At 48.4% G+C, this 15,094-nt stretch overlaps 1 protein-coding gene across 1 annotated transcript; it reads left to right on the forward strand.

The window, feature by feature from the left end:
* The first annotated feature begins 4,021 nt into the window (after positions 1-4,021).
* LOC118504925 (mucin-19-like) lies at positions 4,022-14,517 on the forward strand. Its single transcript, XM_036040015.1, has 3 exons — positions 4,022-4,655; positions 9,527-10,207; positions 10,431-14,517. The coding sequence occupies exons 2-3, from the start codon at positions 9,890-9,892 to the stop codon at positions 13,140-13,142; spliced, it is 3,030 nt and encodes a 1,009-aa protein (XP_035895908.1). The 5' UTR covers positions 4,022-4,655; positions 9,527-9,889; the 3' UTR covers positions 13,143-14,517.
* The last annotated feature ends 577 nt before the right edge of the window (positions 14,518-15,094 follow it).

Raw genomic sequence — 15,094 nt, forward strand, 5'->3', positions numbered from 1 at the left:
GGGGTTTGTATCATGTCTTGTTCGGCACTAAGGGATCGGTCGAGTCAAGTTTGGAGGGTTGGATATTCAATATCTTATGCTTACAAACTGCCAGGAAAAATATTCACTGACTTCTTAAGTTTCAAAAACGTCTTCAAGAAGTCTCCAAGAAGGAGAGTGAGCAAGCAAGTATTTTGTTTAAGTTGCAGTATTTTCTACATCAAACTCTTTAGCTAATCTGATTACTCTCAGCGCGCCCTGGAGAGATTGTTGAGGACCTTCTAAGATATTCAAAAATTCACCTATCTCGGGGCAAAAGACAGTAACGACTGGATGTCAACCATTCACACTACAGCTTGAGGACATATCTCCACTCAAAACACCTGTCGTGAGAGACGACGCTAGGAATATGCAGGAAATTTGAAGTCATAGTACTTAGAAAGGCTTCTGAGACATGGACTTTGTCCAAAACTGGAGACTTGCTAAGCTACTCAGGTGGGACTATTGCTGTCATGAGTATAGCACCGAACGACGTGGTTAGGACCCTTGAAGTCTTGGATAGACTTGGACTTCTTGGACACCGATATGGGTATAGAAATAGGCCTGCAAGGCTCAAACTGAGGAGGAGTAATCTTGTTGATGCATCCTCCAGACAGGCCTAGATATTCATTTTTCCACACTAAGATTATGTGTTGTTGTAATGTCTGATAAGTGAGACCTTTCAGAAATAGACTCTGTCTAAAACTGACCAAGCTTTCCTGGTAGCCATATTCGGAAGGGGGAGCAATGGTCGTTGATGACGTAACAGCAGAAATGCCGACATTTTAAATTGACAGGTGACAGACTGTGAGAGTTTTTGAGGAATCCCATCTCCCAGACTATAGAGCTATTTTGGTAGGCCCAAACCACCGGATTGCTTCAAACTTTCGCACGTAATATCACGCTCACATCATGTATCTAATTCGTCCGAAAAGAAGAAAATAATAGATGATAAATAAATTTAAATAAAATAACGCATTAACACAACTGAGATGGTAGATTAATCTCACGATTATTAACAAGCCTCCAACACCATATAACTATTGAAAAGAATAGTTAAACCATATTTATAATGACCTGCAATATTTGTGCGAGCCCATAGTGCCATAAAGCAAAGATTGGCTCGGGGCTCGAATTACACCAGCTAAGCTTTTCTTTCGTTTTAACCTGCTACTGCTTTACCGCCAATTTCCATCTCTTCTTCTCGTTCGGTCGGCTGGCCCAGCCCGTTTCATGTTTGACTTCATTTATCTCGCAGCGAACGAACATTCTCTTCCGTCCAGCAACGGAATTGCAAAAGCAGCATTGAACAACCTTCTTCGCCAAGGGTGTCGCAGAAGGGAAATCCTGTCCCAAAACTTGCTGCTGCTGCGGGAGAAATTTTCAACCCCAAGAAAGCTTTCTGTCCGCACCACACTCCAACAGTGGAGCAGATCGGGCGACTCATCGAGCGCCCGTGAGTGGGAGAAGAAAGTTCCAGGAAAGTTGGCAACGCTCTTGGAGCGGTAGAGCAGCGAGCGAGTCAAACGCGGCGCTAGGCACAACCGGAGCTGTGTGGCGTGCGAACAAGTGAACGTAATACAATGTCGAAGTTCGATATCGCTTGTGGGGTTTCTCCATCTGTGGCTGAGCCTACCATCTTTCTCAGCCTCTATCGGGCCAGGCTGATAAATTAGCGTGAACCGAAATGAAAGTAAAGGAAGTAAAAGAAATGCAGGCGAGAACGAAACATAGCGGTGCAGATTAGAGACGGTGGAACGTAGCAATAGAGGAAACGAAAATTATGGCTGCGTTTCAAGTTTGCGATTAAAGGAACTTATTTTTATCGCTTATTAAGCTTTGAAGCATACAGTGGGACTCGCAGGTTGGTGGTGTAGCAGTGAGTTTCATTATTAATGTTGAGGAAACAAAATCTAGGCGGGCAGTAACTTCCAACGTCTCTGGTAACATTCCAAGAGAAATATCTCACACCAATCATAGAATTTGGTGAATGTCAGTGCCTTGGATTTTTTCTTCTTAGAATTTAATTGAGCAGTCGTAGGTCTCCTGAGGTCCATCAAGAGGTCTCAAACATCTCTACCGCACATTAGCTCCCAAATTCTCAAAGCTTCTTGAACCTCTAGAGATGAAGTCTTGATCGGTCGTAGTGCTTAGCCCATCACAGAATCACGTTCAACTTGCTAGGTGTAGATGATAATATCCCTGGATTATCTGCTTCAATTCTTCGTCTTTGGTTCCACAGCCTCAAGAGGTCTTGGACCTGGCATTAACGGCTTCCTTGACTTGATGGTACCCGACTCCTACCTGTAGTGAGAAAGTCCGTACGGGATTTGATGCTTGTTCCTGCCGTGTGAAGGCTAGTACACTAAAACATTTACTGACCGAGCATCTGTATCAGTAGGTCGCTGTCAGGCCTTCCCAGTGGTCCATCAAGAGAGTTTTCGCCTTCCTCAGGACATCGACGTCCAAGGAATGGGATCAACAGTTTCAGACGTTCTCAAAGGTATCAAAGTAGGACGAGTTTAGAGTTTAGTTAGAGTCAGCCGAAGAGGATTCCAGAGTTGAAGTATTAAATGTCCATACTGCTTAGTCCAGCTCAGAATCAAGTCTAAAGACATTCAACTCACTATGCTGAAATGATAATGTCCCCAGATTCATTGCTAGACTTAGATTCGAGACTTAGATTCGAGACCTGAGACCTAAGCAGTAATAGTAGGTGGTCGTCAGATCTTCCCAGACTACTATGAAGAGATCCTAAATGGATGTCACCTTTCTCAGGACATGGACGTCCAAGGAAGCGCATATTAGATACCAAGATCCCAAAGATCTCAAAGCATCTTAGCGCGGAGCAATGTTCATCACAAGCCAAAGACGGGTGCAGAGATGAAGTCCAACACAGAATCAAGTCTAAAGACATTCAACTCGTTAAGCATAGATGATAATGTTCCCAGATTCTTCGCTAGACTTAAACGATAAAGGCCCAGATTCTTCATCTTTTTCGTTGACTCTTGAAGCTCTTGTCCTTCCATTACTCTAACCCCGACCGAGATTCAAGACTCTGGCTTGCCATGCGAAAACCTCGCCATGATGTAATTAATCCTCATCGGACATCCATAAGGACACGGAAAGCATTCAAGTGTAACGAAATGGATTGACAGTGGAGATAACCCATTAGCAGCAGATGGCGCTAAACGGTCGGCAGTTACAGACATCGTTCAGAAGCCGATATAAAAATAAACTCTTTACGATCAACTGAACACACTAATGATCAATGGTCGACATGATCGAAATCTCTAGAAAAAAAGTACAACATATCTAGTAAATAGTTTCGGTTTAAAAATTTCATCAACTGCTCAAAAAAAAACAATTCATCCTCAAACAAGATTGCAAGACAGATGACCTGCCGTCGTCAGGAAAAGTGTTGCTGTCAGTGCACATCGATGGAAAAAAGCAAAACACCTTCGAAACGCTAGCAGTGGAAATTATTACAACACGATCGTTTTACTTTTTTCTTTTTTTTTCCTACAAAAAAATTAAACTCGATCTTTGAAAAAAAAAGTTTAAAAAAGAAAAGTCACAATTTCGAAACGTATTATCACACACAGCCCGGTGCGCGGTCGTGAGCGCAGCCAACTAATTTGTCCCTTTTAATTTTGAGAGCGTGGAAAACGCACACATCAAACGCGGTTCACAACAAAACAACGTTTGTGCCGGAAAGAGGAAGAAGAAGAAAAACCCTCCCCACACACACGCACGCACGTGTACACGGGGGTGGAAAATGTTCTGCCCTGCAAAGCATTTGGTGGCCGGCGTGTGCGCGCGTGTGTGTGTGTGGTAGAAGAGCGCGATGACTCTTTCGGTCGAGCTAGTGTGTCGCGGGGCCCGTTTTTTTTTTCGCCGAGGGTTGTCGCACGGATGCTCACACCACTACACCGATGCGGCAGTGTATCGGCGTCGCGCGTTCGTGTCGCGCGATGTGTACGGCGCGAGCACGTACGTACACGTTCAGTTTGCATGCATCGTGCCGCTCAGTCGGTGCGCAACCTGACGTGGGGAATGGTCAAAATAGAGAGCGAGCGAGCGAGCCGTCAAGCACGAAGAAAAAAGCGAAGTGAAGCGGCTACCGAACCTTTCCCCGCCAACAGTGATCTTTCGTGTGCGTATTTTTCTTACAAGCAAAGTTTGTGATAAGCAATGAAACAAAAGTGAAGCAATAGGTGGTTAATATGTAAGCCCCCTCGAGGGGGAGTTGCGTGTTCAGTGCGGCACACACGAAACACCGGAGTTCGCTTCCACCGTAGGCGCGCGCGCGTGTGCTTGTGTGTGTGCATCCGATGGGCAGACGAATTCCAGCATCCAGCTCGGTGTGTGTATGCGTGCGAAAGGGACGATCTGTCAAGCTGCTGCTCTCACGCAGTTCGAAACGCGTTCCCGTACCCTACCGTGGGTGACGAAACAAAATCCGCTCGGGGTGGAAAAATCTATTGGGAGCCCAAAAAGTAGTGCGTAGAGTGTTGTGTGGTGTGTTGTGTGTAAATAACATTCACGATCAAACATCTCAACTTAAAAAGAAGCACATGAACGTTCACCACCATCAAACGCACACACGGACAAGTGACAGCAGCTTGTTGTCTCTGGTAAGTGTTTTCTATCGAAATTGATCGATCTCCTCTTTTGTGTCCAACCGTGTTCTGTTCTTCCCCAAATTCCGTCACGATCGTTCTGCTTGTGCAACCAGCACGGTGGCGAAATAAAGGCAATCCTTTTATATTGTAAGTAGAAGATAAAACGTTTTTTTTATAGAGTCCTGTTGTGTGTGCCGCGACCGCAACAACAAAGGACGATATTGCCAGACTTCTAGCGAAAGGCATGCAAGAGGTTACGAAGGCGAATTATGAGCGCACGAGGAAGAGAGGGAGAGCGAGAGAGCAAATGGTTACGTCAAATGAAGATTGTCAAAAGTTAGCCAGAACAGCGGAACACAAGACGGTGTGTGGTACGGTGGATGTGTATGTGTGCGCGTATTTGCGTGAATTCTAAAGACGCTAAAGAGCGAGATGGAGAAAGAAAAATTGCAAAAGGGGAGGGATGGGACCGATAAATTACTCGAAATATTAGCGAATAATGTTTACTTTCTTCCATCCATCGATCGATGGGGGCGTTCGATATTGTTCTCGATGGACAATAACAACACGCGGCATATCGATTGCTGCTGCTGCTGCTACTGGGAAATGTGATGCTGTGTGCTGTGTTGTTGGTACATGCATGCTGGCTGTGGTGCTGCGTTGTAACGGTGTGTGAGAGGGATAGCATGGAGCGCCTTTTTCACAGGAGGCTGGCAGCTGGGAGTTGTACGGAAAGTGGGGCGGGAGATTGGCTTTAAGGATTATTCCACCTTAGAGGAAATTCTAACACTCGTAGAATTTATTGGTAAATGATAGGTTTTCTCTCTCCTATGCCTTGTTTCTGGAGTGTGGTAATTGTCACACTAGCGTGTTTTTTTTTCTTATTTTAGTGTTGGGAACAGTATTTGGCACCCGATAGTAGTTCCCCAATAATCCCAGTGCGCGCCGCCCTGTCGGATTGTGCTTACCACCGAATTCCTGACGGATCCGTTTTGTGACAACCATCCCGCGTCCCGTAAATTAGCTTAACGACATCCGGATGCTGCTATCCGTGTTGATGATGGATTCTTTTTAGCCACAATCATTCGTTCTTCGTTCTTTTATGTTGGTGCTAGCAAATTGACCAACATCATGCTGCAAAATGTGCGGTAAGAAGCGGCAGCAGCAGTAAGCATATTTCTCCTTTCATTGCCTGCTGCGGTGCCTCGGCGGACGGACGCGACACACAAACGGAAACAGGTACACCCAAACAAACAAAGAGAATAATCCGTGGCAGCAGCCAGCACCAAGTCAAATGCATCGCCCTTATTGCAGCAGCAGCACCCACACTAATGCGCGTTTCGTTACAGGCACACACACACACACGAGCGCACGTTGAGAGCAGAGACACATTCTCGTTCAGGTTTTGGAGCATAAATACGCGAGGTGATGGGGGGGGGGGGAGGAGGGGTAGGCGTGCATAAAAGAATGCTGTTTGGTGGCGGCGGCGGCAGCCAGCATGCTAGGGTTTATGGAGCGAATTGGGAAGGAGTGGGGACCGAAAAGAACCCGGTCGGGGCGGTACACTAAAGTTCACTGGCGGCATCATGTGTCATAAGCTCAATTTTTTCCAATTCCCATCGCAACGAACCGCGCGCAGAGATCGAGCGGAACATGGGGGAAGCAGAAAGGAGGGAGGAGGGTTTGCGGCATCGACAAACTATTCTCAAATGTTCTGCTGTAGCCTGGGGTTGGGTGGGGGGTTGCTGCTGCAGTATGCAAAAAAAAAAAAAAACACCCGCCTCCCATAAGCGGTCGCGCAGCATAGAGAGCGCGGCTTGCAATGGGATCGCTTTGCTGCCGGCCGCCCCGGTCGGTCGGTTGCTACACCTTTCCCTTTTTATCCTTCGATTGTCGCTTTTAGTGCACACGTTTGCTAAAATGCACACATCATGGGATGATGTTTTTTGTTTTTCTTCGGCTTTTTCTTTTTTTTCTATGCTCGCCCTTTCTCTCTCTCTCTCTCCATTGCATCTCGGGGCGGTTTTGCTTTTTTTTTCCTTTCCTGTGCCACACATCTGAATTTTCAAACCCCCGCCGTATGTGCGTTTGCAGTATGGAATTCATTTTTGCATTTCTTTTTCTTCTTCCCTTTTCTCTCTTTTGTTTTAACCGTGTTCGTCATGTTCCCCCTTTTTGGTTCAAGTTTGAAGCGCAACTTTGCCCCCCCCCCCACCCTATATAAGATTTGCTGCGTGTCCTCCGTTTGATGGCAGGCAAGCCTCTTGTCAGAAGGAGTTTGTTGAAGTAAAGCGGCAAAAGCCCCCTTTTTCATCCTAATATGCACAAACGCATACACACGTACGCACGCACGCACCATATTTGAGTGGAAAATAAAATAATTGCTATGGAGTATTTTCATTAAAAGGGTTCCCCGTGCGCGCGCTGAAAACGGCTCGGCTGCGTGAAGCGTCTTCCACCTACTACTCCTTTAACCGAATGGACACGGAACGATCATCATGGCGTTTTGCTTTTTTATTCGATGCAGCACTATGACAAAATGACCAAAAAAGTCATAATATGTGTTTGTATCTGATAAAACAAATATCGACCTACTTAAGAGACGCGATTTCCCTGTGTGTCCTTGGCTGCATGGATACGATATGTGGAGCGTGAAGAGATTCTGAAGTGGAGAAGCAGTGATGGGCGAAATTATTGGGACTTAAGACGGCGATCTCCAATATCCAGACGGTAGAACCACCGTATTCAATATTACAGGCAGAAATCCTGGAGCATGGAACGACTTCAAGTACGCTAGATTTACTACCCGCAAGCACTTTCTTGAAGTAATGGTAGACCGAGTCCTCGTGAAGTTGTAGATGAGATGGAAAAAGTTGGAGGTTGTTCACGCGCGCTGGTTACTAGCTATAACCACTTCAATATCTCTACAACATTATCCGTTTGGAGGAAGATTCGCAGCAGAAATTGACAAGGATAACGCGAGACTTTGATGTATGATCTGGTTTTATCCTTGCAAGATTTGGATCCAATAGGACAAACCGGTGGTAGAGGCTACAACGGCACCGGTCTTCACACGGCAGGACCGGGGCTCAAATTCCATCCGGGACCTCTCCCCCGTACAGAGAACTGACTATCCAACTACGTGGTACATAAATGGTGGACATGAGCTAAGGAGATCTTTCAGTCAAGAAGAGAGAGGACAAAATATTCTGGACAAGCTGGACATTGCTGTAGACGTTACTCTGTAGAATGAAGCGGCCCTCAAATGTTCTACAAAATTTAAGCCTATCCTGTGTCGGTAGTGGCGTCAGTCTTTACATCCTGTCTGGAAACGCTGGTTAACATCCAGCTATGGCTACACCACATTCTAGAAAGCCAGTACTGGAAGTCCAATGCAATGTTGAGGTTTAAAGAACGAAGAGAACGTTGGATGCAGATTATTCCTGACGCCCGAGTATAATAACTTCGAGCTTTGCATCATCTTCGGCAATTCTGGAGCAAGCCGCACAAACGGCAACCAGCTCTTCTTATGCAGCAGTAAGTTGACAAGGATAATAAGACTTCATTGTCTGGTCTGGTGTTATCCTTTCGAGGAAAGAGGCCAAAATATTCTGGATATTGCTGTATAGATCGAAGAGGAGAGACTCTCAACTGATCCAAGCAGTAACCAGAATAATTTGTCGGGCCTATCCAAGTGTGTCGGTAGTGGCTTCAGTTTTCACACGGCATGACCGGATATTGAGATAGCCATGTTCAAGACGTGAGACCTAATCCGGGTCCTCATGGAATTCTGTTTCGTAGCTGATCAGCTCAACGTATAAATCTGCGTAAAACTGCATTTTCTGTTGATTACTTTATGAACATAACAATTTTCAAACGATGCCGGCCGTACTTTTGTCTAACCATCAACCCATAGTGTGGGGTTTTTGGTACTTTATGCAACGAGGAGATCCCTGCTGTTGTGTGCTGTGCATCGCAGAGGGAATCTGTAGTAGTGTATTGCAACGCGCACCACCACCAGGGGGGAAAAAAAACCCAAATTGAGAGGGAAAAAGCGAGATAGCTATAAAAATATGCACACAAAACACACACACACACACACCAATCGCATGCATGCACATACCGGCAACGTGTGCGTGTGTGTGTGGTCTATAAGGGAGTACCGGGTGGAGGGGGAGAAGCGGATGCAATAATGAACCCGGAGACTAATTTCGTCTCCTGAAGCCTTGTCAAAAGTACCGCCAAAGCGCGCAACCCAATCCTTTCGGCCAAGTAAAGGGGCGACAGAAATGAAGGAAAAACCGAGTACGCGCGCAGTGCCAGGAGCAGGAGGAGAAGGAAGTAAGATTGAAGTGGTGAGCCCCCGGTGTGTGGTGTGTGGTGTATGGCCATATTGGCAAACGGATGCACCGCGCGGAATAGGGGGGGCCCTCCTTTTGTGTGTCGTCCTCTCTGGCCGGGTTGGTGCCGCGCCACAGGAGCAGAGGAGAGGGGGGGGAGCCCCCTATATACCCATTTTTAAAACCAACCCCTTGAAATTTTGCGCGAGTTTGGGTTCCGTAATAATTGGCTTTTAATATTGTCTGGTTTGTTTTGTGCTTTCCCTCTCGGTTTGCTTGCGCTCGCTTGCTTGTTCCTTTCGAGATCCGACAGGGCGGAATCCTTCGCTTACATTTGAAGCCGTGTAATTAGTATTTACGCATACGCACCCCCCCCAAATAAACACGCACACGCGACGCGAGACACCCCTCTCTGTGTGTGGGGTTGGGGTTGGTCTTGTTTCGGCTCAGTTTATTGTACACCATTTACTAACGTTTCATTTTCTCCTATTCCTATTTCTTTTATGTTAACCGGGCTTTTGACGATCCTTCGGACTATCCCAGCATCGTGTGTACAGGCAGCAGCAGCATCATTGACGAGTAGTATCCAGTAGAAGAAAAAAATACACACAGCTATCAAATGTGGTACGCACGACGATAGCTACATCCACACGGCGGACAAATGCAACGAATGATAATGCACACACTGTTCGGAGGTCATATGGCCTCTTGGTACATGGGAGGAACGCAAAAGATTGGAAAGCCAACCCTCGTGCCACCAACTACTGCTACCAATATCGTTAGCCAATTTGGCGTGTACCTACCCGTCAGCAGCAGCGCACCATTAGAATAAGCACCGACACACCAACGTCAGGCAATAGGGAAGCACTTAGCATCAACATATATTCCGACGGGCGGCACGCCGCGATGCAGCGTCATCGCAAGAAAGATCGCACCGAACGGGCGCCACCAACCATACAGAAGTATCTGCATGGGACGGCCGGTTCGCCCATCGGCAACAGTGCACCGAGCCCGGGTACGAACGAGAACCTGTACCAATCGTGCGTAGGCGGTAACGCGACCAAAACGGCGGCCTGCTGCCGGAAGGACGATTTAATGTTTCTCACCACGCCTGCACCGGGACCGGGCTCGTATCCGGAAGATGATCCAGACTGCATCGAGGTGTACAAGGAGCAGCAGCAGAAGCATGATGAACAGCGCCATAATGCGGGATCACGCTTGCCGGTATGTATGCAATGCAATGGCGGATTGTCTATCTTTAGGCGCAAACAATATTATGAAACGAATTTTTGAAACTTATTTGAATTATGCCCCAAATGCCCAAATTTAATATATAAAAAATAATAAAATATATAAAAAGCATTCATTCAAAAAGCATAAATGTATAAAAAGCATCCATTTTGAATGTAACAACCTGATACAAGCTCTTTCTTATGTGTATTTGCAGGAAAAAACGTTCGGCAAGTGGTGTGCACCGAACGCAAATCAGCGCGCCCGCGAGGTAGGCAATCTGCATACACCACACGGTGACGCTCTGTTGCATCATCACCAGCACCAGGAACAGCAGCAACAGCAGCAACAACTACTATCCTGCCATCCGAACATCTCGAGTGCCGGAAGCGCGGAGTATTCGTACGCTTACTGTGAACCGATGCTGCTGCAACGTCCTGCACCGACCGGTGATGCTTCTTCCGCCGAGCAGCAACAGCTCCACACCCCAGTATCCACACTCTCCTCGTCCGGTTCCTCCTACTGCGTGCCGGTATACGCACAGCGACATCAGCAGCAGCAGCATCATGGTGCACCATCGTTGCCACTGCTGCAGCAGCAGCGACCCTTCCGGCAGCCGTCCGCCATCCGCAACCCGTATCAGTACACGTACGGACCGGCGCAAGGCAGTGCGGACGGTAGTAGCAGTGGCACCAACACCATCACCACTGCGCTGCATCATCACCATCATCACCATCACCACCACAGTAACTACACCCTACCAAATGCGTCCAGCGGAAGCAGTAGCAGCACCACCACCACCACCACGACGCCGACGACAACAAGGACCGGTTCGTTGCGTGCCTTATTTTCCAACATATTCCGCAAGTCCTCGGCGTCGTCATCTGCCGGCCATCCGTCCCTCGCGTCTGCCGCCCATTCCGCCCCGTTTCTCGAGCTGGACGGTAGTGGAACGCTGCAGCGCAGCAGCTTCGGTGGTGGTGGCTCTGCCTCGCTGCTCGGTGCCGAACGGCACTCCTTCACCACGTGCTACGGCACGAAGGAAAACATTTACGAGGACATCGGTTCGCAAACCGGGCTGGGTACGGTGGGTGCGGATGGAAAGGCGCGTGATCAATCCGTTGCCGTGTGCGGTTCCTCCTCGTCCACGGCGCCAACAGGTCCGCCACCACCACCACCACCACCACCATTGCCGCCTAGTGGTGCCGGATCACCGACCGGACCGTTGGTGGTGGTGGACGGCGGCAGTGCCCAGGACAGTAGTGTGGCGGCCGAGCGACGGCGCGTCCAGGTGCAGCACGATCGCATTATCGGCGAGCTAAATCTGTCCGTCGAGCGGCTCATAATGCCGTCGTGTGATGATGAATCGGTGCAACCGCGCTACCAGGAGTATGCGGCGGAGGCGCACAACGATGACTGTCAGCAGTTGATGATGATGGGACAGAAGCCGAGCTACTGTCTGTCGAGCGTTGCTACCGGTGGTGGTGGTGGTGGTGGTAGAATGACCCCATCGATGGGTTTGCGGCTAAGCACAAAGCGTCACTTTCCGGCGGCGGCTGCTGGCACCAACACCACAACACCGGCAGCCACCTCCTCCTCATCTCCACCACCGACGCTGGGCGTCGGTTCCGAGCGTCATTCGCCGACGGTTTCGTACGGCAAGTCGTACGGCGATGTGGATAGTGGCATTAGCAGCAGCAGCACGAGCGGTACCAGCTACTCGAGCAGCATTCTCTACCGGAGCATTACCAACTACCCGCAGCAGCAGCAGCAGCAGCAGCAGCAGGCTGGAGGTGGTGGTGGCGGCGGTCATCATCATCATCATCATCATCATCCGCAGCGAACCACCACCAAGCACAGTCTGTTCAATCTGCATCTCGGTTCGGTCGGCACAAACAGAGCCGCCACCTGTTGCCGTGGACCGAAGGATGCGTCAATTGCGTCCCGCCCGGAAGGTTTCGTGGGTCGCGTCGGTTCGACGAATGCCGTCGTAACGAACGCACCGGATCCTCCACCACCGCCAGACACCGGCCTGATGTCGTACGCGTGTCCCACATCGTCCGACGGTAGCTACGGTCCGATAATCGGACGCCTGCCCAACACATCCGTATCGTCGCAAACGCTCACCTCGTGCTGCTTCCTGTCCGATCATAATCTTGCCGAGCGCGATATCGGCTCGCGCCCGTTCGCTGCCACCTTCGCCTACAACCACCACCATCACCAGCAGCAACGCGGCGCACGTACCGCCTCCAACCACGCGACTGGTGGTGGCGGCAACTTTTGGGCCCGTTTCCGGAAGCTGCGCCTACCGATCACCGGAACCGGCGGCAAGCTGTTCAGTGCGAGCAGCGAACGGCAGATCGATACCGAGCTGCATCTGGAGGATTTTACCGGCGAATCGATGTGGCCTGAACCGGGACCGCGCCCGGTATATCATCACCATCCGCCGCCGCTACGGTCGATGCAGCAGCCGCCGCCGCCACCGCATCAGCTCGCCCTGTTACCGCTCGATGCACCACCACCACCGCACATGCTGTCACCGTGCGGTCCCACGGCGGCCCCGTTGAACGGTAACTTGCCGCCCGCAACACATCCACGCACCACCACCACCACCACCACACTGCTGCATCCGTTCGTGGTGGCGACGGGCGGCGAATCAACAACCACCGGACCACCGCCACGGGATGATGGCCGCGATGAGGAGGAGGAGGAGGAGGAGGAGGATGGTTCGGAGCATCATCCGCGGCAACGGTCCTGCTCACCGTCCACACCATCCTCGGTTGCCTCGACCGGTACCTCGTCCGCATCGTCGTCCTCCTCCTCCTCGTCCGTTTCGCCGTCCTCACCGATGTCGCCCGGTTCGTCGTCTTCCTGCTCGTCCGGGGCAACAAAGCACAGTGGGGGCGGTAACGAATCGCACGCCGTCTAGCAGCAGCAGCAGCAGCGACTCATTGTTTCCGTCCACAGGAAAACGGTATGCTCTTTTCGTCCAGAATCAGAGGCGGAGGGGGGGGTGTCGAAGAAAACGAAATCTCAGTTAACATCCGCGCGGTAGTAACGTAAATAACTGCGAAGAGGGTTAATGCTGCTGAGGAACACCCGGATATGGATGTCACAATACCTCCGGGAGTTGACCGTAAACAGGGGAGCGCATTTTGCAACACAGGGATAATGACTGCGTTTGCAGGAAGAAGAGCATTAGAGAAGGAGGCCAAGAATTTTAATCACATGTGTGTGTGTGTGTTGTTTGAGGTCATTCCACATTACTAGAAGCGAGCCAGGTGTGAAACAATCGTGCCAACAATTACTCCAGCATTTTTTGTTTTTGTTTTTGGAGTCATGTGTAGGATCTGAAAAAAGGAATCTGGAGGTTTATTTGTAACGACGCAGTCCTCTCTGTAATTATGTACCGAGAAGAAGCTTTCCCTCTACACACACCACTACGTTTAACTGGCTTGGAAGTGGAGGTGCTTTTTTGGATAATTTTTGGAGTGGTGCTAGAGAGGGAGAGAGTGATAAGAGCAATGAACGAACTGTGTGTAAAAGCAATTAAAACTACAATTAGCGAAGCGAACAAGGAAGGAAGAAGAAAACATCAACGAATTCGAATGAAAAAAGAAGAAGAAGAAATATGCATAGAAAAAAAATGGGAAAACACATTACTGTGATCTTGCGCAGCGTTTCGAATTAAAATACAGTTTTTTTCTTATAAATTTTCTATTTGCCAGGAAGCGGAAAAGAGAGAGAGAGAGAAAGAGAGGTTTATGAAAAAAAGAAATGGAATTTATATTTTTTCTTTATTATTTTTTTTTCCAATATTATTACCATACTTGCAAATAATAGGCATTATTTAGACGAAGCATTGAGCAAAAGGTGTGTAAAAAAAAGGTGAAAAAGGGAAAAGCTGTTTTACAGGAAAAAAGTGGAAGGAAGAAAATCGTTAATAGATTTTAGGGACGAGAAGAGCAAAAGGAGCAAACACCCCCGAGACGAGAGAGAAGGTAAGGGGGGGAATGTTAAGCTTAAGGGGAATAATCGTGCATTTCAAACACACACAAACACATGACGACGTATACATGATAGTAAACTATGAGTTTTGAGAAAATGAATATATATACATAGAACGAGAGAGAACGAGAGAGAACAACTAGGGTTCAAAAACGAAAACAATTTGCAGACTGAAGAATATTTGTAAAAATAAAGAATTATAACAAAGCGATGAACTATAAATAAAGACGATATTGTTGGGAGGAGTGTATATGTGTGTGTGTACACGACGCCGCCCCAGCAGCTACTTACAGGAAGAGAGAAATTGTTTTTTTTTTTGGAAATCGAATGCAAAACTGGTTAAAAGAAGAGACAAAATAAATGAAAATGGTGTAAGATATGGGATTGCTTTTACTTATTAATAATTAGCTATAGGAAAGTGTGTGTGAGATAGAGAGAGAGTATCGGAATCGTTCGAAAAGCATCGGAGACAGAATGAACCATGCGAAGCTTGGTTTGGGTAAGATCACGTCTACCTTCTAGGGACATTGTCAGGACCAGTGTTCAGGATATGGACTCCTGTGATCGAGAAAAGTCTCCAGCAAGCACAACGTACACTGATACTTCCGGTAGGACTTGATACGGAGTCCTGGACCAGAATGTCTATTTGCTGGTGGAGGACTCCAATGCACTCGCCATCTTCGACCGCCAAGTTGCCAAAGACTATCCTTCGGGAAAGTTGATTGAAGATGATATGCTGAGGATGTCAGGCTGAAGGTTCCTCGTTCGGTACACGAGGCGTAGAGGAGCATAGCGAGCTCGGTGGCAGTCTGAAGTCCAATCGAACCTGTCGGAGGATTTCAAAGCACTCGCCAACTTCGAGCTGCTGGTGCT

Source organism: Anopheles stephensi, chromosome X, assembly GCF_013141755.1.
Source record: "Anopheles stephensi strain Indian chromosome X, UCI_ANSTEP_V1.0, whole genome shotgun sequence".
Classification (NCBI taxonomy): Eukaryota; Metazoa; Arthropoda; class Insecta; order Diptera; family Culicidae; genus Anopheles; species Anopheles stephensi.

Bases quoted from the DNA above. Each gene is read 5' to 3' on its own strand.
- LOC118504925 (XM_036040015.1), top strand. From the start codon at position 9,890: ATGCAGCGTCATCGCAAGAAAGATCGCACCGAACGGGCGCCACCAACC. The intron at 10,208-10,430 runs GTATGTATGCAA...GTGTATTTGCAG, and splicing joins ATGCGGGATCACGCTTGCCG to GAAAAAACGTTCGGCAAGTG.